Source organism: Pipistrellus kuhlii, unplaced genomic scaffold, assembly GCF_014108245.1.
Source record: "Pipistrellus kuhlii isolate mPipKuh1 unplaced genomic scaffold, mPipKuh1.p scaffold_m20_p_3, whole genome shotgun sequence".
In the NCBI taxonomy this organism is placed as follows: Eukaryota; Metazoa; Chordata; class Mammalia; order Chiroptera; family Vespertilionidae; genus Pipistrellus; species Pipistrellus kuhlii.
In genome coordinates this window covers 41696367-41716377 of record NW_023425529.1, presented here as the reverse complement: position 1 = coordinate 41716377, position 20011 = coordinate 41696367, and the positions used below count along the sequence as shown (strand labels likewise).

Below are 20011 nucleotides of genomic sequence, written 5' to 3'. Positions count from 1 at the left end.
CCTGGGAGTGGAGTTGAGCAGAGAAGCCTGGCCAAGAGTAGGCAGGAGGGTAGGAATGGTATAGTCGTGGGAGGGCAACTTCAGGGAAGGGCCTCCGGGCAGGAGGGAGGAAATGATGGAGAGGCTCTGGATTGAAGGGAACAGGTGACAGAGAAGCCCTTGGCAGAAGAGGAAGGAGTCCAGAAGCAACCAGCAAAGCAGGAAGAGGGCTCACTTGAATGTTACAAGTCTGGGTTCCAATCCTAACCCTGGCACTCACTTACTGGGCACCTTAGGCAAGTCACTTTCCTTCTCCAGGCCTCCTAATGTGTAAAACGAAGGGGCTCTCAGGTCCATCCTTTGAGGAAGCTTTTATCTCATCCTTCCCTTCACAAGCCAAGGAAGAGTTAGGAAGAGATGAATAGAGTCTGAGGGTTTCTGGGTGGCTTCATTGTCACCTGCACTCATTCTCAATTCTAGAGGCTGCCCAGGGTTTACAGAAGAGCTGAGTGAATGGGCAAGGGCTCCTAACCCAGTCTTCCAGGTTTAGATGAGGGTCGCCCAAGACAGGCAGGATGGTGGCCTTGTCACTGTCCCCGGCCTGTGGTGGTCCAAACAGGAGAGAGAAGGCAGACCTCTTCAGACCTTCCTCTTTCCTCCTCCCCAAGGTTTCTTAGTGATGCTCTGAATCATTGCCACGATTTTCCACCCAGGCGATATCATTCATCCGAAAGAACCTGACAATTTCTTGCATTTCTGCCTCTTCCAAAAACTGCTTACAGAAGGAAGAGGGAGGCTGTCCGTAAAAGCCTGGAGGTGTAGGGTGTGATCCTCGCTGTGGCCACTATGGGGCGCGCGCAGGTCGCGGATTTCCCCTGTAGCTCGTCCGCGAGTCCCTCCTACTCCCACAGGCCCGTTACTCGATGGATCCCTAGTGAACGCGGGTCCCTGGCCTTGCCGCCTCCAGGTGTGCGTGGTCGGGAGCAGGCCTCTGAACGAGCCCCTCTTTGTATTTATCCACGCCAAGCGGCTTGGGACCCAGACTCTGAGGTTTTTGTGGTTTTTTTTTTTTTTTTTTTTTTTTTTTTTTTTTTTTTTTTGTCTCTTATCTCGGCCACCTCCTCTCTCTATTTACTAGCCATGTGAACTTGGCCAAATCACTTCACCTCCCTGAGCCTCACTTTCCTCCTCTGTCAAACGGGGGCATATAAACACCTACCTCGCAGGGTTGTTGTGAGGACTGAATGCGGTAATGTATGTAAAGCGCCGTGCACAGTGCCTGGCACACAGTAGGCGCTCAATAAATCTAAGCTTCCCTTTGTCCAACCTTGGCCTCTTCTTCCCCTCACCTGCCCCGTCCCCACAGCGTCCCTCCCACAGGGCTCTTCCGCTCCCTCCCGCCCGGTGGGCGGAGGGGGGGCGTGGAGGGGGGGCGGGGTGGAGAGACTCCGGTCTTTGATGGAAACTCCCGGCCCACTCCTGTCTCCCCCAGTGCGGACTCTCCCTTCCTTGCCCCTCACCCCCGCTGGCTCTTCCCACTGCCCCGCGCACCCCCCCCCCGCCCCCCATTCCGGGCAGGGGCTGAGTCAGCCTGGGTAAATTTAGCCGCCGGCTCGCCGGGCGCGGGGGCTTCGCCCAGACTCAGTCTCAGAGTCCGGCCTGGCCCTGCCCTCCACTCCACCCCCCCACCCCCACCCCAGTCCCGCCACCTCCAACTCTGGCTCAGCCTTCAGATCAGTGCCTCCCTCCAACCAGTATGGTTTTGGTCTCCAGTGATCTCCATATCACTCGCCTCGCGCACCTGGAGAGGCTGCAGGATGGGGACACGGGGCTGGGGCCCTAAGCTGGCTGCCTTTCCTTGGTGTGTGGGAGCCGGGAGGGGGTCCTCTCTAAGCTTCTGAACCCGAGGGGAGAACGTTGGTCAGAGTCACCCAGGGAAGGTCTATCCCAGAACCTGCCTGAAACCCACACTGCCAGGCTTCCGGCTAGCTCCTGGTAGAGGAAGTAAAGGAAGTGGGGGTCACCTGGAGCAGAGATCAAAGGTTCCCGAGGTCTGTCTCCCTTCCACCTACAATGCTATCTACTACAGGTTCTAACCACTGAGCTTTCACCGAACACCTGAGAGGAACCAGGAATTGGGCTGCACTCCAGGAAAGAGGAGTGAGGCCTGCTTGTCATGGGGTGAAGGTGAAAACACACAAATAAGGATAAAATTAAACAGCGAGTGTTAAGTACAAAAAAAAAAAAAAAAAGACTGAATTTGGGGAAAGGGGGTTTACGTAGAAAGAACAGCAAAAACAAGAGGCGTAAGTGTGGGAGAAGTCGTCTGATTTGACTGAAGTCAAGGGTACGCCCGGGGGGAGCTGTGGATGACAAAGGCAGGAAGAGATGCTGAGGCCAGGGTGGGATGGGATGGTCTCGCTGAGGAGTGTGTGCCTCTGGCCTCTGGGCTTGAGAAGAGGACGGGTTTCAGGCCAGGAAGAAGACGGAGGAAGGTCAGGGCGGTGGTGACAGTATCTGCCTGGATTGTGCTGCGGCCCAGGGAGCAGGGCTCTGAGGCTGGCAGAAGGGTGAGCTGCACAGGAGGGGCTGGCACTGTGGAGGGCGGCTCCCCTCACAGCCTGAGCCCCTTAGAGGCTGAAGACGCAGGAGACCGGCTTTTAAGAGTTTACCCACCCTGGACCTGGCCACAGCCGCCTCTTCCTCCTCTTCCCCTGCCTCTACTTCTCTCCACTATCATCAGAAAACTAGGGCAGTCTTGTATTTAGGATATGGACGATGTGGCCCCGGTTTGAATCTTGCCTCTGCCTCAAACAGGCTGTGTGACCTTGGCAAGTTACTCAGCCTTCTTGTGTCTTGGTGTCAGCTATAAAGCTGTGTTATTCATGGTGTTCCTCTCATGGTCTTGTTGGGAGGATTAAACGATTCAATATGTGAAACACTGAAAACAGTGCCTGGGACCTCGTAAGTGATATGTAAGGGTCGAGTTTTGATTATGATTTCTCTCTGGGGCTATTTCATTAGTTGGGGGTATGGAAACACCATGAGATAGGGAAGAGGAGAAAGAGGCAGCAGAGGCCAGATCCAGAGGAGGGGGGGACCCCTGGGGTGGAGACACGCTCCTTGAATGGCTCAATGGTAGGTACACTGACTGGGAGCACCTGGGTGGTGAGGGTGCTTAAGTCACATGCTCCCACCCCAGGACTTCCTCCATCTTTGCCTGAGAATGGAGTCAGCACCAGCTGCTAAGGATCTGGGGAGAAGGGGAGGAGCGACTGCAGATCTGGGGGCAGCCCTTGGTGAGCCATATCTCAGACTGGCTCCAAGGGCCCTGTGGGTGGCAGGCTGGAGGCTCCCTGCTGCGAAAATTACTTCTAAATCTGGCTGTCTCTGCCGCAGCCACCCCCCACCGTGGGACAGCGTCACAGGTCAGGAGTAGGGACAGCAGAGGCAGGAGGGCGTGGCCAGGTCGGGGCAGCAGCCCTCAGGTTACCAGGGGACCCTCCTGCCCTCCCCACAGCCAGGTTCTTCCCAGGGAACCCTTTTCTGTTCCAAACGGAGCCCAGTTAATGTGGCTTTCTAGGAGCGAGGAGCCCCCTCCCCTTTCAGGCTCTCAGGAGGGCCCTGGGACGTCCCAGGATCAGCTACAAATTAGTAAAGGAAACAATCAGGCCGTAACTCTGGGACTTGAAGGAAATCAGAGTCAGGAGCGTGTGTATCTGTGTGAGGAGGGGAGGACCAGGAGAGATGGCTGGACATGAATACATGGGAAGTGTGCAAAGTGTGTCTGTGAGAAAAGAGTCAGCATTCTCTTGGTAATTCATTTGTTCGCTTACCCAATAAACACGTATGCCAGGCCCTAGGGATATACAAGGGATTCAGACACAGTTCCTGTCTTCAGGGAGCTCAAAAATCTAGGGTGTGTGTGAGATGGGGAAAGGGATGCAGAAGAGGAAACCTGCAGAAGCATGATAGTGCAGGCAGCGCAAAATGACACGTGAATGAAAGCAGTCCCTCCAGAAGGTCCAGGGGAGCAAGGAGGAAGGAGCAACTCCCAGACTGAGACTTCTTGGGAGTGGGAGTGTACCAAGATCCTGGGGAGACAAGTCACTGAGGATGTACACATTAGCAAAGGGAGGCTCCAGCTGGATACCGTGACCTCCTCTCCGTGTCCTGGCATGGAGGCGGGAGGGGCAGCTCCTCCCGGAAGCCCCTGCTATTCCATAGCCTTTTGTGAGTCCTTTTAGAGAGCAGTTGCTCCATTCATCCATCCATCCACCCATCCATTAATACTCTGTTCATCCATCCATGCATCTATGTATGCATACACCTGTCTATGCATCTCACCCATCCATTTATCCATCCGTCACCATCCTGTCTATCACCCACCCATCGATTTATCTACCCATCCACCCATTTCTTCTGTTAACAAGGGCATACGATGTGCCTAACTCAGTTTTGCAAGGGCTGCTAAGATGAACAAAACACAGAGCCTGCGTCCTCAGGAAGCTAGAAGCACAGGAGGATAACAGGTAATCACCCACGGACAGCCAGTGTGTGCGGTTAATGAAAGCCCCGCCTAGAAGGTGCTTCATAAGGCAAGACAGCTTTGCCAGGGACAATGAGGAGAGTTTCATGGAGGAAGGAGACGTTGAGATGGGTTTCAACCAGGGGAGATTGGCAAGAGGCACAGTCCAGGGTGTGAATAAAGATATAATGGTGGGAAGCACACAGCTCTCATGGAAAACAGAGGTACTGGGGAATGAAAAGGTGCAGGAAGATGGGACTCTGGGATGATGTGTGGGAGTCAGATCATGAGGTGCCTCTGGAAAACAAGGATACAACATTTGAGCTTTAATGAGAAAAGCTGAGGGAGAGGTGAGGGGCAGAGAACGTTTGAGCTGTAAATGTCCTCCTCGATGCCTATAACATTGTTTTATTTGCTGCCTGATCATGACCTTTGCTGGTTCTGTTGCCTTGTGGAATTCCCCACTGGACCATCAGCTACTTAGGGGTAGTGCCTTTGACTTAGCTCTGTAGCCCCTGCAAGCTTGGCCTGGAGCAGGCTCTCAGCAAATGCTGGCAGGGGAGGGAACAGATGATAAAACTGTTCCACAGGAACGCTGGCCCAGCAATTCGGTGTCAGACATATAGGAAGAAGAGTAGCTGCTTCTTGGCGGGACCCCCCTTCCCCATGCTTTCAGGAGAAATGACCCTGCTTTCTCTGCTGGGGTCTTTCCAGGAGCTCTCCCAATAGACACCACAAGGTGGCGCTGTTCCAACTGTAGCTCTGAGTTTGCCATGGTCCTTAAGTTTTGCAGCTGGTGAAGTGCCCCTCCAAGTACTGTCCTGTATGGTAGACATTTCCTTCCAGTAAGTCCTGGGACAGAATAAAGAGCCTGCGTGCACCTGTGGTAGAGAAGAGCTGGCAGACCCCTAACCCCAATGCAAGTACTACATCTATCCATCCATTTATTTGACAGTATCTAGTATGTGCGAGGTACAATGCTAGTCTCTTGGAAAAACAGCAGTGACCAAAACACAGTCTCTGCCCTCAAGGAGCTCACCCTCTGGTCCTGATCAAATCTTTCTCCTCCTCCTCCTCCTCCTCCTCCTCCTCCTCCTCCTCCTCCTCCTCCTCCTCCTTTTTCCTCTTCTTCTTCTTCTTCTTCTTCTTCTTCTTCTTCTTCTTCTTCTTCTTCTTTTTCTTTCTCGCTCTCTCTGCTCTCTCTCTCTCTCTTTCTCTCTCTCTCTCTCTCTCCCTTTCCCTCTCCACCCCCCATACCTGTTCCCAAGGACCATTCCCCTTGACCTAGGAAGCCATCTCCATGTGAAATCTACTCTTTGGCACTGCTCTTCCCTCCAAATCCACATTTTCCCCTAAGATTGCTGCATGACCACATTAATGTGACCCTGAATGCTCCTTACTTAAACAGCTTTCCTTGCCCTTCCCATAAGCTCCCTGATGAGCCCTTTGCTATTCTTTCTTCCAAACTCCCCTGTCACACTCACAGCCATTTTGCCACTGTGGTAGCTGTAGGGACCTGACCAGAGTACACCTTGCCTGGGTTGGATCTCCCAATACCCTAGAGCTCTGGGGGCTGGAGGGACATGAAGATGGACCCAGAGAAGGGCCTTGTGAGACCCCGGCCCAGACCACCAGCCCAGAGAGCTGGGGAGTCCAGAAAACCAAAGACTTCAGAAACATGGCCCTCTGGGGCCTGAGAGCTCTGCCAGCCAAACCTGTTCCCTGACAGTCTGCCTTCTTTTCTCACCTGTTTGGGCTGGCAAATCTCTCCCTAGCTGCAGCCCCATAATGGTGGCTGTGGGAGAACTGGTTGGGAGGTGAAGCATTGTGGGACATTGTCCACTTTCCCAACATGCTTCAGGGCCCAACTTAGCCCTCGATGGGTTTGATAGAGGAGGGAGGGTTGGTGCTGAGAGTGGGAGCCAGGCCCATCGAGGTCCCGGGAGTGAATGCGGTATTGTTGGCCAGGCCAGAGTCACAGATAATTACCTCAATTAGTGACAATGGGAGAGTAATAAATACAGGCTTAGTGTCTCCTACCCCACCAGGGCTCCCAAGATTAATCCAGGCTGACGGGCGGGCCCTGAAAGGCGTGATGGACAATTCATTAAACTCCCCAAATGCCGCACAACCTGGGCGTGAAGGCTGAGTTAGCCCCCTGGGGGCCGCGCCTTTGTCCCGATTGTGTGTCTCCGCCACAGCAGAGCCGGGCAGCCCCCAGAGAGCCGGGAGGTGAGTGGGGCTCCCCCGGCCCGTCCAGGCGGCGGGGGGATTAGGTCTTGGACCAGCCCCGGTTGCCCTGGCACAGCAGCCCGGCCGGGCAGGAATGTCCGTGGGGGGGAGCAGGCGGAGCGGAGGGGCGGGGCCGACAAGGTGGGGTAAGGGGGGCACACAAAACCGGGGGCAGGAGGAGTTAATTAGACGCCAGCCAAGGAGGGCGAGGGGCCACAATGGGGGCCTCACTTCCGAGGATTAATAGGGAAGAGGGAGAGGGAGGGATTCATCTTTGGGGAAGGAGAGCCGGGAGCTTCTCAGGGTGGCACTGCCCCCTCTTGCCCAGCTTCGCGCCAACGTGGCTGGGAGGCAGAATGCTCAGGTAGCCTGGGCAGGTGCCCTCCGGCTTCCCACTAAGTGGCCCTTTCCTCCTAGAGCGGCACTTACACAGGGAAGACGGTTTGGCAGGAGGAAAGGGACCCTCTCGAGCATCAGGGAAACAGTGGAAGCAGGAATGCTCAGGGGCCCTGTTCTGTCCCCCTCCCCATCCCACCCCTGATCCTGAGGTAGAACCAGGATCCTGAAGCTTTCCCCTTCCTGACGAAGTGGCCAGGTTAAAGCCAAGGCATCCGTACTGGGGGCAGGAGCTGGCGTGAACACACGGGCGTGGAGGCTGCTGTGTGCATGCACACGCATGTGCGCACACTTGTGCATGCAGGTGTGCTTGTGCACAGGGCTGGCCTCCCGCCTGACCTCTGTAAATGCCTGTGGAATGAATGAATGGACTTGGGATTTGCTGAGGATGAATGGGTGTGAGGAAGAGACATGGTGCCGGGCTGCACAAGGACACAAAGTGAGTGGCCTTAAGGCCCTTTCATTGCAGGAAGGATGGGGACCCCACCTCTGAGCAGATGAGCCAATGTCCAGGAAAAAGCAAGTGGCAGTGGTTCCTGCCCTTTAAAAAGAGCAAAAAAAAAAAAAAAAAAAAAAAAAAAAGTTCAGTAGCCTCTGGAAGCCCCACTTCCTCCTGGGCCCCAGGGAGCAGGGCAGCCCTGGCTCCTCCTCCTCGGGAGCCACCCCACCCTATCCCATCCCAGGGGATGACAAGGGAGCGAGTTGGCGGCAGTTCCCTGGGCATATTTATAACCTGCTGCTCGCTCACCAGCGTCTGCTTTTAGCCCAGACGGGGGAGGGGGCAGAGGGGTGGTCTGTCTCATGCTGGGCGCCCCGGCTGGGTGTGGAAAGAGTGAGTAAGGGTGAGTGGTGGGCAGCTCTGCATGGATATTCCTGCTCACACCACAGCCAAACAGCTTATTTTCTCCTCATTTTGTTATTTTTCTCCCTCTGGCTTGGAGAGGAGGACTGACCCAGCCGGGGGGTGGGGGGAGATGTGCTAGACCCGGGGGTATTTGCAGCCCCACTGACAGGGTTTTTCCAGGGTGCGTGTGGCAGGGTGTGCGTGGTGCCAGCCTGCTGACCCCCTGGGGACTGTGCCTGCCTGCCATCTCAGTCCTCTCAGGTTTTCCTCTCCCCCTCTCCCCGGATATTTCAAGACCTGCACCTCCCTCGCTTGCTGAGGCCAACCATGTGTCAGGGTCCCTGGCAGCCTCAGATTCCCCTGGTGTGTGGCCTCTGGCACCTGAAGATCAGAGGTGGGTGGGAGGATCGCCTGCGTGGATGGGGCAGGGCTGAGGCATCAGGCCATTCCCCATAGGACTCTCCTCTGCATCCCCCCAACCCCGCCCCGCCCCAACCTGAGCTGCTCTGGGCCCTGAGACTGCAGCGAGGCCCCTCACCAGGCACAGCTGGTTTTCTCCCCAGGATTCGCCTGCTTGGGTTTTGCCTGAGGATGGCATAGATGCTCATAGTCACAAAATAATTACTTCAGACGATATAGTGCTTTGCAGATCTTATAGCCCTTTTGTTTGCTTTCCCCCTTTATTGGTGTATGCCCCCCTGAGAACTAGTCCTCACTCTGCACTTGCCTACCTCCTCTTCAAAGTCCCCACTCCTGCGAAGGAGGGGCTTCCATGCTGAGGCCCTGAGTGCAGGAGTCTGTCCTTAAACCTCACACACGTGCTGAGGGTATTGAAATTCCCCAGCCTCCATTGTACTCCCCCCTGCCACACTACCTATGTGGTATGTCGGTGTGCTTGACTCCCCAGCTGGACTGTGAACTTTCCAAGCAGGCACTGTGGCTGCATCCCCAGCACTGGGCACATGCCTGGCACAGAAGAGGTGTCAGCAAGCGTCCAAATGACCGGAGCTTTCATGCACATGATTTCCTCTGAACCTCATCCCCTTCCTACAGAAGTCTAAGTGCCCATAACCACCCCTATTTAATAGCTAAGGCAACCAAGACTGGGAAGAAAACCAAAAAGATCGGTTGAAAAGCTAGTTCAGAACAGGATTCATGGCTTTCTCTTGCTCTTCTTCAGCTCCTGTGTGTCCACTCAGCCCAAAGCCGTCCAGCATCTGGGCCCAAAGCAGTCATTGATCTAGGTCTCGGAGTCAGGAGTCAGGTGAGGGTGGTGGGGGCCAGCTGCCAACCCTCCTGTTCCCCACCCTGCTGCTTCTCCCCGACGCTGGCATTGTCCCTCAGGGGCCTGAGCCCCCCTGGGCCTCGGCCTCGGGCAGCCCATTAACTTCTAGCTTTAGAAGCTGAGGGATCTAATAGCTTCTCTGCAGGGGGTTCTTTACTGGAAATCCAAGGCTTGTCAGGTGCCTCCTACCCCAGATCAATAATATTCCTCCCCCGACTGCCCACAGAGCTGAGCTGGTGCTAGCTTGGCAGATGAAGGGAAAGGGAAAGGGGTGGCATTGCAGGATTGAGCAGCTCCTGGCTCCACTCCTCTCCCCCTACACATCCCAAAGGCTAACAGGGTCAGAGTTCACACACCCAGGGAGAGGTGGGAGGCACCAACCACAGCAAAAGAGTCCCGGGGAGAGGGGAAATTCTCCATTTGGCTGTGGTGAGATGTTGCCCTTGGGGGGTGGGGGAGTGGAGAGCCTGCCTTTCGAGTCCCCCCCTGGGGGGAAGTGTTAGGATTAGGGACAGGCATTAGAGTTTAGGAAGGGGTTATTGTTTGAAGTTAGGGTTAAGGCTAAGGTTACACTTAGGCCTAGGCATAGGGAGAGGATTAGAGTTAGAGACAGGTTTAGGGCTGCGGGCAGGATTAGTACTTCCGCCAGCCAACTCGTGAATGCGCGCACAGAGGTGTCAGTGTCGTTAGCTCGGACTCCTCAATGGGCTCTTTATGGGAATGGTTAGCTTCACGGTTTGGTTATGGCCACACTTGGGTTTCCTTTTGGTTACGGTGTTGCAAGTCCTCACTGCCACTGCCTGACCACAGCTGGAGCAGACAGGCTCCGGGGACCAGCCACTCCACACCAGAGGCAGCAGCGCCCTTCCTTGGGTATCTCTGGTTTCTTTTCAGAACGCAGTCCTGGCTATCTCGCAGTTGTAGCTATTCTCACACCGACTGTTCCAGCCAGGAAAGGCAGGCTCTGAGTTTGTTTCATTCCCATTCCGCAAGGGAAGAAACTGAGGCCTCACGCACTTGTCCAATATCACACATCCAACCTCACACATCCAACCTCACACAGCCAATAACATCACACTGCCAGTTGGTGTTTGAATAAGAAAAAGAAACGTGCAGGACCTTTGGGCTTCTGACCAGGTTCTTCTGGAGACCTGGATCCCCAGTGGCCTCATTAGGGTCAACCAAGGGTCAGGGTCTCAGGGTCCGTTTGCAGGGCATGACAACCAGTCCTCCAACAACCTATCCTATTTGTTTCAGAGAGGTAAACAATGGTGTGTTCTGGTTTCAAGGAAAAGCTACCAAGTCATTGATAAAAATAGAGATTTTTATTCTGCAGAGGAAGATAGATACTGTATCGGTGGGGGCGAGGAGCCACTAATAGCTACAGTGGAAGGAAATGCTGATTCCAGTTAGGCAAAGGCATCTTTGAAAAATTGGGGAGAGGAGAAGAGGGATCAGAAAAGGCTGAAGGGCAATAGAAGAGAAGAGTGGAGAGGGGTTTGGTTGGGGGTGGAAGTGGTCTCTGCAAACCAGGCTGGAACCCAGCACAATAAATAGTTTTATTTACAACAACCAAACGCGTGGCTTTGTATCCACGTTTCAGTGCAAATTATTTACACACTGATGAGGAGGCAGGACAGGAAAGTGTAGGAGGTGGCTGAGGGAGGCATGGCTCACAGCTGTTCAATGGCTCCATCACTGGGGCTGGAAGAATGGGGGTGTTTCTGCTGGGTCCCCCAACTTCATTTTCCATATCACCACAGCTGCAGCTGCTCTTTCACCCGGCCCCTCCTGCTTCAGCGGTAGGTGGGGAGGAGAAAGGCCCTGATGCCCATGTGTGTGTTCAGGGTCTGCACCCTTGGCAGGGGCGGGTAGGCATTGGGAGAAAACGGAGTTCGAGTGGGAGGGAGAGAGGCAGGGAGGTCGATAGCGGCGGAGTGGTATCTGGAGCCGACTCGCCATGGGGGAGGGGACGAATCCTTCTCTCACCTCCTAGCCAAGCAGGGTTGGGGGTGGGGGGCAGTGCAATGGGGTCTCCCGCGGAGAGGGAGGGAGGTAGGTGAAGGCAGGTCCATCAGGATGGCAAGAAGGTTCCTACCGCCCCAGGCAAGTGGTTTCAGCAGTCCCCAGGTAGGAGGAGGATGCGTAAGAATCGCGGGGATGTGGATGGGCAGACGGGGTGAGTGTGTTATCAGAGTGTTAGGTGCCAGAGAATTGCGGGGGGAGGAGGAGGAGGGGCTTGAGGAGCATGCTCTCGCGGGCGAGTCCAGGCAGCGCGTCACAGACACTCGTGCAGGACGCGCGTGTGCGTGCAGTTGCGGCAGCTGACGTGGCAGCACCAGTGGAAGGTGCAGTTGCAGCGCTCCGTGACGCGCTGCGTGCGGGTGCGGTGGCCGCGGCCGCAGCAGAGCAGCTCGCAGCCGTCCAGCGCGGGCGATGAGCTGTTGCAGGCGCGCCCCGCGGTGCCGGCCGTGCCCAGGCGCCCGCTGTACGTGCAGAAGTTGGGCGATTTCTCGAAGTAGACGAGGTCGTGGGGCGAGGGCGGCTTGTGCGCGGGGTCCTCGGGCTCGAGGCGGAGCAGCTCGGCCCGCGAGGCGCGGTTGCTGCCGCGGTTGCCGTAGAGGACGCGCGAGGCGCCGTCGAAGCGGTCGCGCAGCACGTCGCCCACGGCGCGCAGCGTGGGCAGCCGCATCCAGCACGTGCGCACCGTGCACGAGCCCGACATGCCGTGGCACTTGCACTCCTGGCGCATCTCGGAGAACACGGTCTGGGGGGAAAGGGAAAGGCTGTCCCAGGGCGCCGGGGGAGCCAGAGCCGCCCACCCCATAACGGCCTCCGCGCCCAGCGGAAGGGAGGCAGGAGACGCCCCCCAGAGATTCGGGTGTCACGCCGTCTTGGCCTTTCAGCCTTATTTTTTGAATCTGGACAACAGAGGGGGCAGCAGGCAATAATTTCTATGGGTCACATGACCTCTAGCCTCTTTGGCTATCCCTGTCCTCGGCCCCAGGCATCCCTCTGCCTCCTGCCTCTTACCCCTTCCATCCTCAGGCTTCCTCCAAGCCCCCCTCCCCCCCGCTCTGTCAGGATGCGCTCCCTGGTCCTCGCCCCTGAGTCCTGGCCTTGTCACCAAGCGCGGACCCCTGCCCTCAGCTCACCGTGCGGCCCGCCTCGTTGTTGTGAAGGTTCATGAGGAAGCGCAGGTCCCGCCCCTTCTCCCCGGAATCCACAAACTCGCGGCCGAAGAGGCGGCCGAAGTCGATGTTGTCGCTGCAGCCACCCCAGTGCCAGTCGGGGCCGCCGGGGCCGCGCCGCCGGTAGTCGCACGTGCAGGACTCTATGGAGCCCTCGGAGCAGGAGCGAGCCACCGAGTGGGTCACGCCGGCGGAGGTGATGGCGAAGATAAACGCTGTTTCCCGACAGCCTGTGGGGGAGGGATCAGGGATCGGGGGTCAGCGAAGGGCCCCGCGGTGCGCGGCCAGCACCCTCGGTGGAGGGCTTGGGACCCCGGAGTCCTGCGCCCCGGAGTCCAGGCGGTGGGCTGTGTGGGGGAGCTGGTCTCGTAGGGAAAGCGCGTGAGGGGGCCCGCACCCACGTCCATAGTTGCAATCACGCGTTAGAGACTCAGCGCATTTTGGCTCCTCAGTGGAAGTGGGGCAACCCCAGAAAGAAAGAAGAAAAAAAAGGGGGAGCGGAAGAACTGCACCCCAAGACCTCTCTGCAGCCCAAACTCGGCCCACGTCTGCGAAGCAAGTCTTGCTGTGCTGGAGGCAAGACACAACCCCACAGAGAGCAGAGTCTAGAGGCGGGAGGAGGGGAAGCGACCCTGGCCAGCGCCCGGCGGCCAGCGGCCACAATTCCGAATCCCCTTTTCCGAGGCAGCGGCTCAGAAAAGTTAAGCTTCGTGTCGGAGGTGCAGGGCTTGAAAGCGCCTGGCAGGCTGAGTTTGGTCCAGAGCTGGCGCTGAGCGTAAAGCTCCTGGCCAGCTGGTTGTGTGACCCTACGGGAACCCGGGACACCTTCCCTGCCTTCGCCCACCCATGCCCTGTGGGTGACCCCGAGTTCCCCTGGTCCTGGAGGCGTCGCCTTCCGGGGGGTACCCACCTCGGTTGACGATCTTGCCGAAGAGGTGGGGCCCCGAGGCTGTGGGGCAGTTCCAGCGGCGGTTCCGGAACTGCCACTTGCACTCGCGCACGGCGCTCTGCAGCCCCCCACTCACGCTGTGCAGGATCCCCGGGTTCTGGCGGATCAGCCGCCGCTGCTTGCGGCTCAGCAGCTGCAGGCTGGGCTCCAGCACCAGCTGCAGGCTCTTGGAGTCGGTCAGGAGGTTCGTGGAGGAGGCTACGTTCACGATGCCCCTGGAGAGACGCATGATGAGAGCTCAGGCTCTGGAAGGGGGACCTTTCCCAAACCAAAGAGGTCGTGCCCGCCCTGCTGTCTCTGGAGCTATTTGCCTGGAAAGAGTGGCTGGAGATCATCACAAGGTAATGATTCTACGCTCCTGGGCTCCACAGAGGGAAAGGACTGGTCGCCCAGACTTTTGTGAGACCACGCGTTCTGGGGGTGCTAGGGGCCCTGGGTGTGGAGACCGGACTGCACAGGGACAGCACAGGGAACCCGGAACATAGATGTCCACCTTGGCTCCCAGGGCATGGTCCGGACAGCCTGGCGAAGCCATCCTGGCCTGCAACCCATGCCCACCCAAGGCGTGATGTGCTCCGGAGTCCCACCCTCCTCTTGCTCCTTTCTAAGCACGCCTGGCCTTCTGCTTCCTGCAGCAGGGAGACCTGTGGGGCGGCCACCGCCGTGAGCCTGGCTCTGGGGCTCACGGAAGAAAGGCGGTGCTAGAAGGGAGGAGTGGGCTCGCATCTGGAGTATCGTGGGGCTGTGTGGCCGGACATTCACCCCACTTCCGCAGAGCTTGATCTCCTGGAGCAACTCCGCTCCAGAGCGCCCCTCGGCGTCTCGCAGGGAAGTCGGAGCGCAGGAGGAAGCCTGTCTGCGGACCGGTCCCAGAGCGTGGGAGCCGGACAGGGCTGGCCCTGGCTCTGCGCCCCAGACAAGTGGCGACCCCGGACCAGCGCACTTACCACCATCGGCCGCTGCTGTTGGCGGCCAGAGCGGCGGGCAGCGCGGCCAGCGCCAGCAGCAGCGCAGCGGAAACCCAGCCGGGCAGCAGCGCCCCGTGCCCCATGGCCTGCCCGGCCTGGCCCTCTCTGCGGTGCAGTTGGGGCGGCTCTGGCTGCTGCCCGCGACGGTGGGACGGGATGCGGCGGCGGCGGCGGCCGTGGAGCTCGCAGTCTGGCTCTAGCAGCCCCGGGGGCGGGCGGCGGGCAGCATGGCTCGCGGTCCCAGCTGGCGGGCCGAGGCAGCCGCGGCGGGGCGGGCGGCACCGCCTCTTATAGCTGCGGCACCGGCTGGAGTGACGAGAGGAGGCTGCTCCGCCGCCGGGCGCACTGTGGCACCAGGGCGCACCGGTCAGGGGCACGCAAAGACAATGGGCAGCGAGCGGGGCCTTGGCTCCCGCCCGTCTGAGCCCGGCGCTGAAGGGCTGGCCGTCGGGGCTCACCCCCGCCCCCCTGCCCGGTGGCTCCCGCCTCCGGGCTTGCACTGGCGGCCGACCCCTCCCCTTAGGGCGCCCTCCCACGCGCGCCCGCCCGCCTGCCTCTCTCTCTCCCGTTGGCGTCGGGAGCCCGTCGGGGCCCAGCGTCCACCAGGGGGCGCAGCGACAACGCGCTCTCTGGATTTTCCATGAGAATCCACCGGACCCAGCTGCTTTGCCGCCTGCCTGCCCCTGGGGCTGTCCCCTCGACGTCACCCCAGGCTTCTCGGGTGTCCCATCTCTCCCCCATCCTAAGGGGAGGAAGGAAAGCTGTGGTTCTGGGCAGCGACTCTGGGGAGATGCCTTCCCACCCAGGAACCCCCATGGCTGGGTAGGGAAGGAAAAGGGGGAGACTAGGGGTGGAGGTGGGGCTGTGGTCAGGGAAATCCCCGGTGGTGGGTTGGGGGGTGAGCTAACTAAACAAAGCCTGGCCATAAAGAGAAACCTGAAGAAGCCTGTGCTTATGGGCCGGAAGGTGCACACTAGTGGCTGTGTGTGTGTGTGTGTGTGTGTGTGTGTGTGTGTGAGAGAGAGAGAGAGAGAGAGAGAGAGAGAGAGAGAGAATGCAGATGAGAGTGCATTTGAGAATGTGCACGAATGTGTTCTGAGTGTACACAGTGTGTGTTTTCATGTACAGAAACTCCATGGTCTGTACATGGAGGAATGTTAGAAGCCTTTCTAAAGAATTTTGGAGTTTGACTCAGGTCAAAGGGGATGATCAAGTCATCTTGTCATAGCCACCCCCTGGGGCAGTGTGCCATCTTCTATGTGTCAGGAAGGAGGGGTGAATACTGTCAGGAGAGACCCAGTTAACTGAGGGATGGAGACTGTCTGGGACTGAGTGTGGAGGTGGGTGAGTGGGTGGATGAATGTGTGCATGGGGAGATTGAATATGCATATATGTGTCACTTTTGCCCTGTGTACCTTGTGTCATCCTATAGTGTGTCATCCTGTGGTATGTGTCAAGCAGTCTGTGCATGTCACTGGGGGATAAGGCTGAGCCAGCAACCAGGGTAGTGTCAAGATGAACCAGGCCTGGAGTGTCTGAGCCTGAGGACCAGCTCAGGAGGAAGGGCAATGGAATAGGTGTCAGGTGTATGTGTGCTGGGGGAGGACTGGGAAGAGAAGGGCCGCTGGCTAAAGTGAACCCAGAATAGGAAACCTGTGTTTCCATGTTTCGATTATTTTTGGATTTTTCTGCCAAGTTTCTGTCTTGCCCCCAAACTCTGATTCTTTCCGCTCTGACCAGGCTGGGAGACCCAGAGCACCTGCAACCATCTCCTTCCTCTGTTGTACACTTTTCTCTCCCCTCCCAGGGACTCCAATTCAGGTTCAAGACCACATTGGCCTATTGAAGAAGTGGCTGCTGTTCCCTAGACAAGGCCTGGGGGCACTCCCGGCCTAGTTATCATACCCCATCAGCACACTGCTGGCCCCTGGCAGGAGGGAGGATCCCCTCCTATTTTAGAGAGGAAAAATTAGATTAGGTAGTTGTCCAAGGTCCCCACAGCTGATAAATGAATAAATGACAGTGCCAGGCTGACACCCATACTATTTTGACTCAACGCCCAGGCCTTTTCCACCTGACCAGCTGCTTGTGACTGCGATTCCTGCCTCTCATTTGGAATCATTCTCTCTTTTTCTTGTCTCTTGCCTTTAGGATGCTTTCTCACTGAGTAATGTATCTAAAGAGTTCCAAGTCCTAGAAATGTCCAGGCTTCCCCTCCAAAGCAGGGAAATCACTCTAAGGAATAAATGCCTGATAAGTTTAATTGATCTTCCTGGGGATTTGCATTTTAAATGAGATGTGTGTGAACCTAAATGAAGCCCAAGGGAGGTTAGTTTTGGGGGGATTGTTCTTCCCAGGCCCTTGGCCCAGTACAGTGTCGCTGGCTCCTCTAAGGATTCAACCTGGAGGGACAATGTGTACTGGCCCCGCTTTCTCCGAGGGTCCAAAATCCAGTAGTCCCTGCAGAGGGCACCCAGCATGGATGGCTCAAGTAGATAGACAATGTACCATGGGCAGCTTTATCCTTTAGGAGTTCCTCCTTACTGGGGCCTGGGTCAAAGTCCTTTGGCCTGGTGGATTGAAAAAGGCCCATTGGAGGTGAAGGTGAGCCAACAGAAAGGGAAACCCTGTCTGTGACCACTGGTGACAAGCAGAGGTGGAGAGAGAGGAAAGAAGCCAGCATTCCACGCACCAGGAATAGGAGGGAAGAGCAGGAGGGCTCCAGGTCTGGGTCACATTATGTATGACCTGGCCCACGTTTCTCTTTGGATCAGATCATCACTCTGTCCATTGTTCGCTCTTTCTTTCCTGTATCATCAACTTGTCTCTCAACATAAAATAAATATGCTGTAATATCTCCCATCTAAAAAACCCCAAAACTTATTTGACTCCACACTGCCACCCAAGATTGCCTCATTTGTCTGTTTCCTTTTACAGAAAAACTCAAGAGGTTTACCTTAAACACTAACACCAATTTCTTTTCTTTATTCTCTCTTTCCACCCTAACCAGACCTTCGAACCCACTCTTCCTCCTATCGAAATCATCCCTGCCCTCCTTGTTGCTCTACAGTCAACTCTCAGGGTTCATCATGATTAACCTTTCAGGAGCCGCACCCAGAGTTGGACACTTCCTCCTTTTTGAAAAGTTCTGGAACACCGTCCCTACCTCCTGGGCTGCTCACCTTCTCAGTCTCCTTATCTGGTTCCACCTTGTGTACCAGTTTCTAAACTAAATTGGGACTGTACCCCAGTTCAATTGGGAGCTTCTTCTCAGTCTACACTCACTCCTGTGGTGAACTCTCTGGTCTCATGCTCCCTAATTTATGTCTCTGGACCCTCTGACTTGCACATCTAACAATTGAATAAGCATCTCAAAAAGGCACATGCCCAAAACTTGAACTCCTGATTCTTCCCTCGCCCTAACCTGCTTTGTCATCAGTCATCCTCAGCTCAGTAACTGGCAACTCCATCCTTCCTTTAGTTGCTCAGGAAAAGAATTTTAAAGTTATCCTTGACTCATCTGTTTTCTTATACTGAACTTCAAATCAGTCAACAAAGCCTGTCCTTCTGTCTTCAAAATATATGCAGAATCTGATCCCTTCTTACCACCTTCCTGCTACAACGGTGGTTTGTGCTTATACCCCCTCTCCACACACACAGTCTGTTCTCCACACAGCAACCAGAACTATTCTTTCTGAAACAAAAGTCAGATTACTAATTTCCCTGCTCAGAATTTTCCAGTGATTCCCCATTTCACTCAAAGAAAAAGGCAAAATCTTAACAGTAGCCTACAAGGCCTTTATGATCTGACCCTGCTCCTAGCTTGCCCTCTAATTTCATTGCAGGTGAACTCTCTCCCAGGTGGGTTTCTCCCTACACCACAGTGGCCTCCTTGCTAATTCCTTGAACATACTAAACAAGCTCCTGTCTCAGGATCTTTGCTCTTGCTTTTCTGTCTTCTGAAATGCCCTTCCTCAGGGAACTCCATAGGTTTGTTGTCTCACTTTTCTCTCCCCCCATAAAATGAAATCCCACTATCTCCTTTACCCTGCTTTATTTTTCTTGGGATCACTTTTGATCACTGAGAATTTTAAAGGCTTGAAAGTAGCAAATCAGCCCTTTTGGAATAGAAACGGGAGAGAGCTGTCTGAGGGGAGGAAGCAGGGGAACAGGGCTGAGTTTGTGGGCAGAGGAGCCTACCTTCCTTTGAAGCACCAGCAGGCGGCACTACCTCCTTGGTCTGAGAAGGCATCAGCCTCTGGCAGAGAAGCGGACCAAGTTCTGGCTAAGGTAATCCCACCCACTCTTGGAGCTCACTGCTGAACGTAGGGGCTTCCTGAGAGCCCAGCGCAGTTGGGATTCGGACCCTTTGGCGCCTCCAGGTGGCGGCCTACGGTGCTGCAGTAGAAGGCGTGAGAGGAGGAGGGTGGGCAGCACAGCTGAGCTCACCACTGCGGGCGCATCCATCCCTCCTGGGCCTTTAATTTGGGTTCCCCGGGCCTGGCCGCCCCTATCAGCGGCTCAGCAATAGATGACTCACTCGGGACCCCGGGCCAAGGCAAACACAGCGGGAGGAGGAGAAGGAGGTTTCCGAGGCTGCTCTTGGCTTAAGCCACCGCCTCGGTTGCTCGATCCCCCAATCTCCAGAGGCCCCCATTCTCGTTTGACCCCCGCCCTCCAGGGCCCCAGTGTCCTTCCCAGATAGATCCGGCTACACCCTCCATCCCTGTGATGGGAAGGCAGCCTTCCACTCCTCTCATCGAGGAGCAGGGGGATCAGCTCTTTCCCACTCCCTCCCTGAAGTAATGACAGCCCCTCACTTTCCTCTCTAGTCATGGCCCCAACCCTTGTCAAGGTCTCTCTGGTTCCCGCCCCTCCCCTTTCCTGGAGCTGGCCGCGTGCTTGGGATATTAGGCAATGGGTGTGTACCCACAGCCCTCTCCAGGCCCCGCCTGCCCCACCACCCTCAGCGGCCTGCCTGCGGGTCAGTGCTCAGGCCAGCCGGTCGGGCTGAGGGCACTGGGGGCCAGCTCAGGCCACCCAGTCTGCCTGCCTTTGGCCTCCTGTCCCAGAGTTCTACTTCTTCAGGAAAAGGGACCAGCTGTATGGGTTTTTGGATTTGAGACAGGCTAACTTGGGGAGCCCTGGAGTCACTGAGAAGTTGCAATGGATGGTTCTGACCCTGGCCCTTCCTTGGCATCTGATTATACTGCCGCCTGACAAGGACCAAACCAGAAGGTGCTCTCCAAAACCTGAGGGGGACTCAGAGACACATGTCCAAGGGATCCCGTGGGAGAAGAGGGGGCTAGGACACCTCGCTCCCCTCCTTCAGGGACCTGGGTGGATTTGTAGGCTGACGTGCAGGAAGAAGGACGAAGACACTGGCCAGAATCACCAAATCCAGGTGTGAGGATGAGAGCTACTGGGATAGGTCTTGTGGATTCTGATGGCCTCAAAAAGCCACCCTCGGTTTGGTTCTTGTTCCCTAAACAGGAAGGAGAGGCAAGAGCTCCAGGGTACCTTCTCCCGCCACCTCCCTCAGGTGGGAACACAGAGAGAAAAAAAAGCAACCTCCTGTGGTCACAGCTGTCCACTGTCGGGAACCATAGCGCTTATACCTCCCTAGCTTGCTCAGGGCC

General features: G+C 56.4%; 1 protein-coding gene across 1 annotated transcript; it reads right to left on the bottom strand.

Annotated features, from left to right (window-relative positions):
- Nucleotides 1-8917: 8917 nt before the first annotated feature.
- WNT1 (Wnt family member 1) lies at nucleotides 8918-14880 on the bottom strand. The gene is made up of 4 exons (XM_036458198.2): nucleotides 14352-14880; nucleotides 13366-13619; nucleotides 12420-12685; nucleotides 8918-12031 (listed from the first exon to the last, which is right to left on the bottom strand). The coding sequence occupies exons 1-4, from the start codon at nucleotides 14453-14455 to the stop codon at nucleotides 11543-11545; spliced, it is 1113 nt and encodes a 370-aa protein (XP_036314091.1). The 5' UTR covers nucleotides 14456-14880; the 3' UTR covers nucleotides 8918-11542.
- Between the last annotated feature and the right edge of the window lie 5131 nt (nucleotides 14881-20011).

Bases quoted from the DNA above. Each gene is read 5' to 3' on its own strand.
- WNT1 (XM_036458198.2), bottom strand. From the start codon at position 14,455: ATGGGGCACGGGGCGCTGCTGCCCGGCTGGGTTTCCGCTGCGCTGCTG. The intron at 13,620-14,351 runs GTAAGTGCGCTG...GCGTCTCTCCAG, and splicing joins AACAGCAGCGGCCGATGGTG to GGGCATCGTGAACGTAGCCT. The intron at 12,032-12,419 runs GTGAGCTGAGGG...CTTTCCCCCCAG, and splicing joins ACAACGAGGCGGGCCGCACG to ACCGTGTTCTCCGAGATGCG.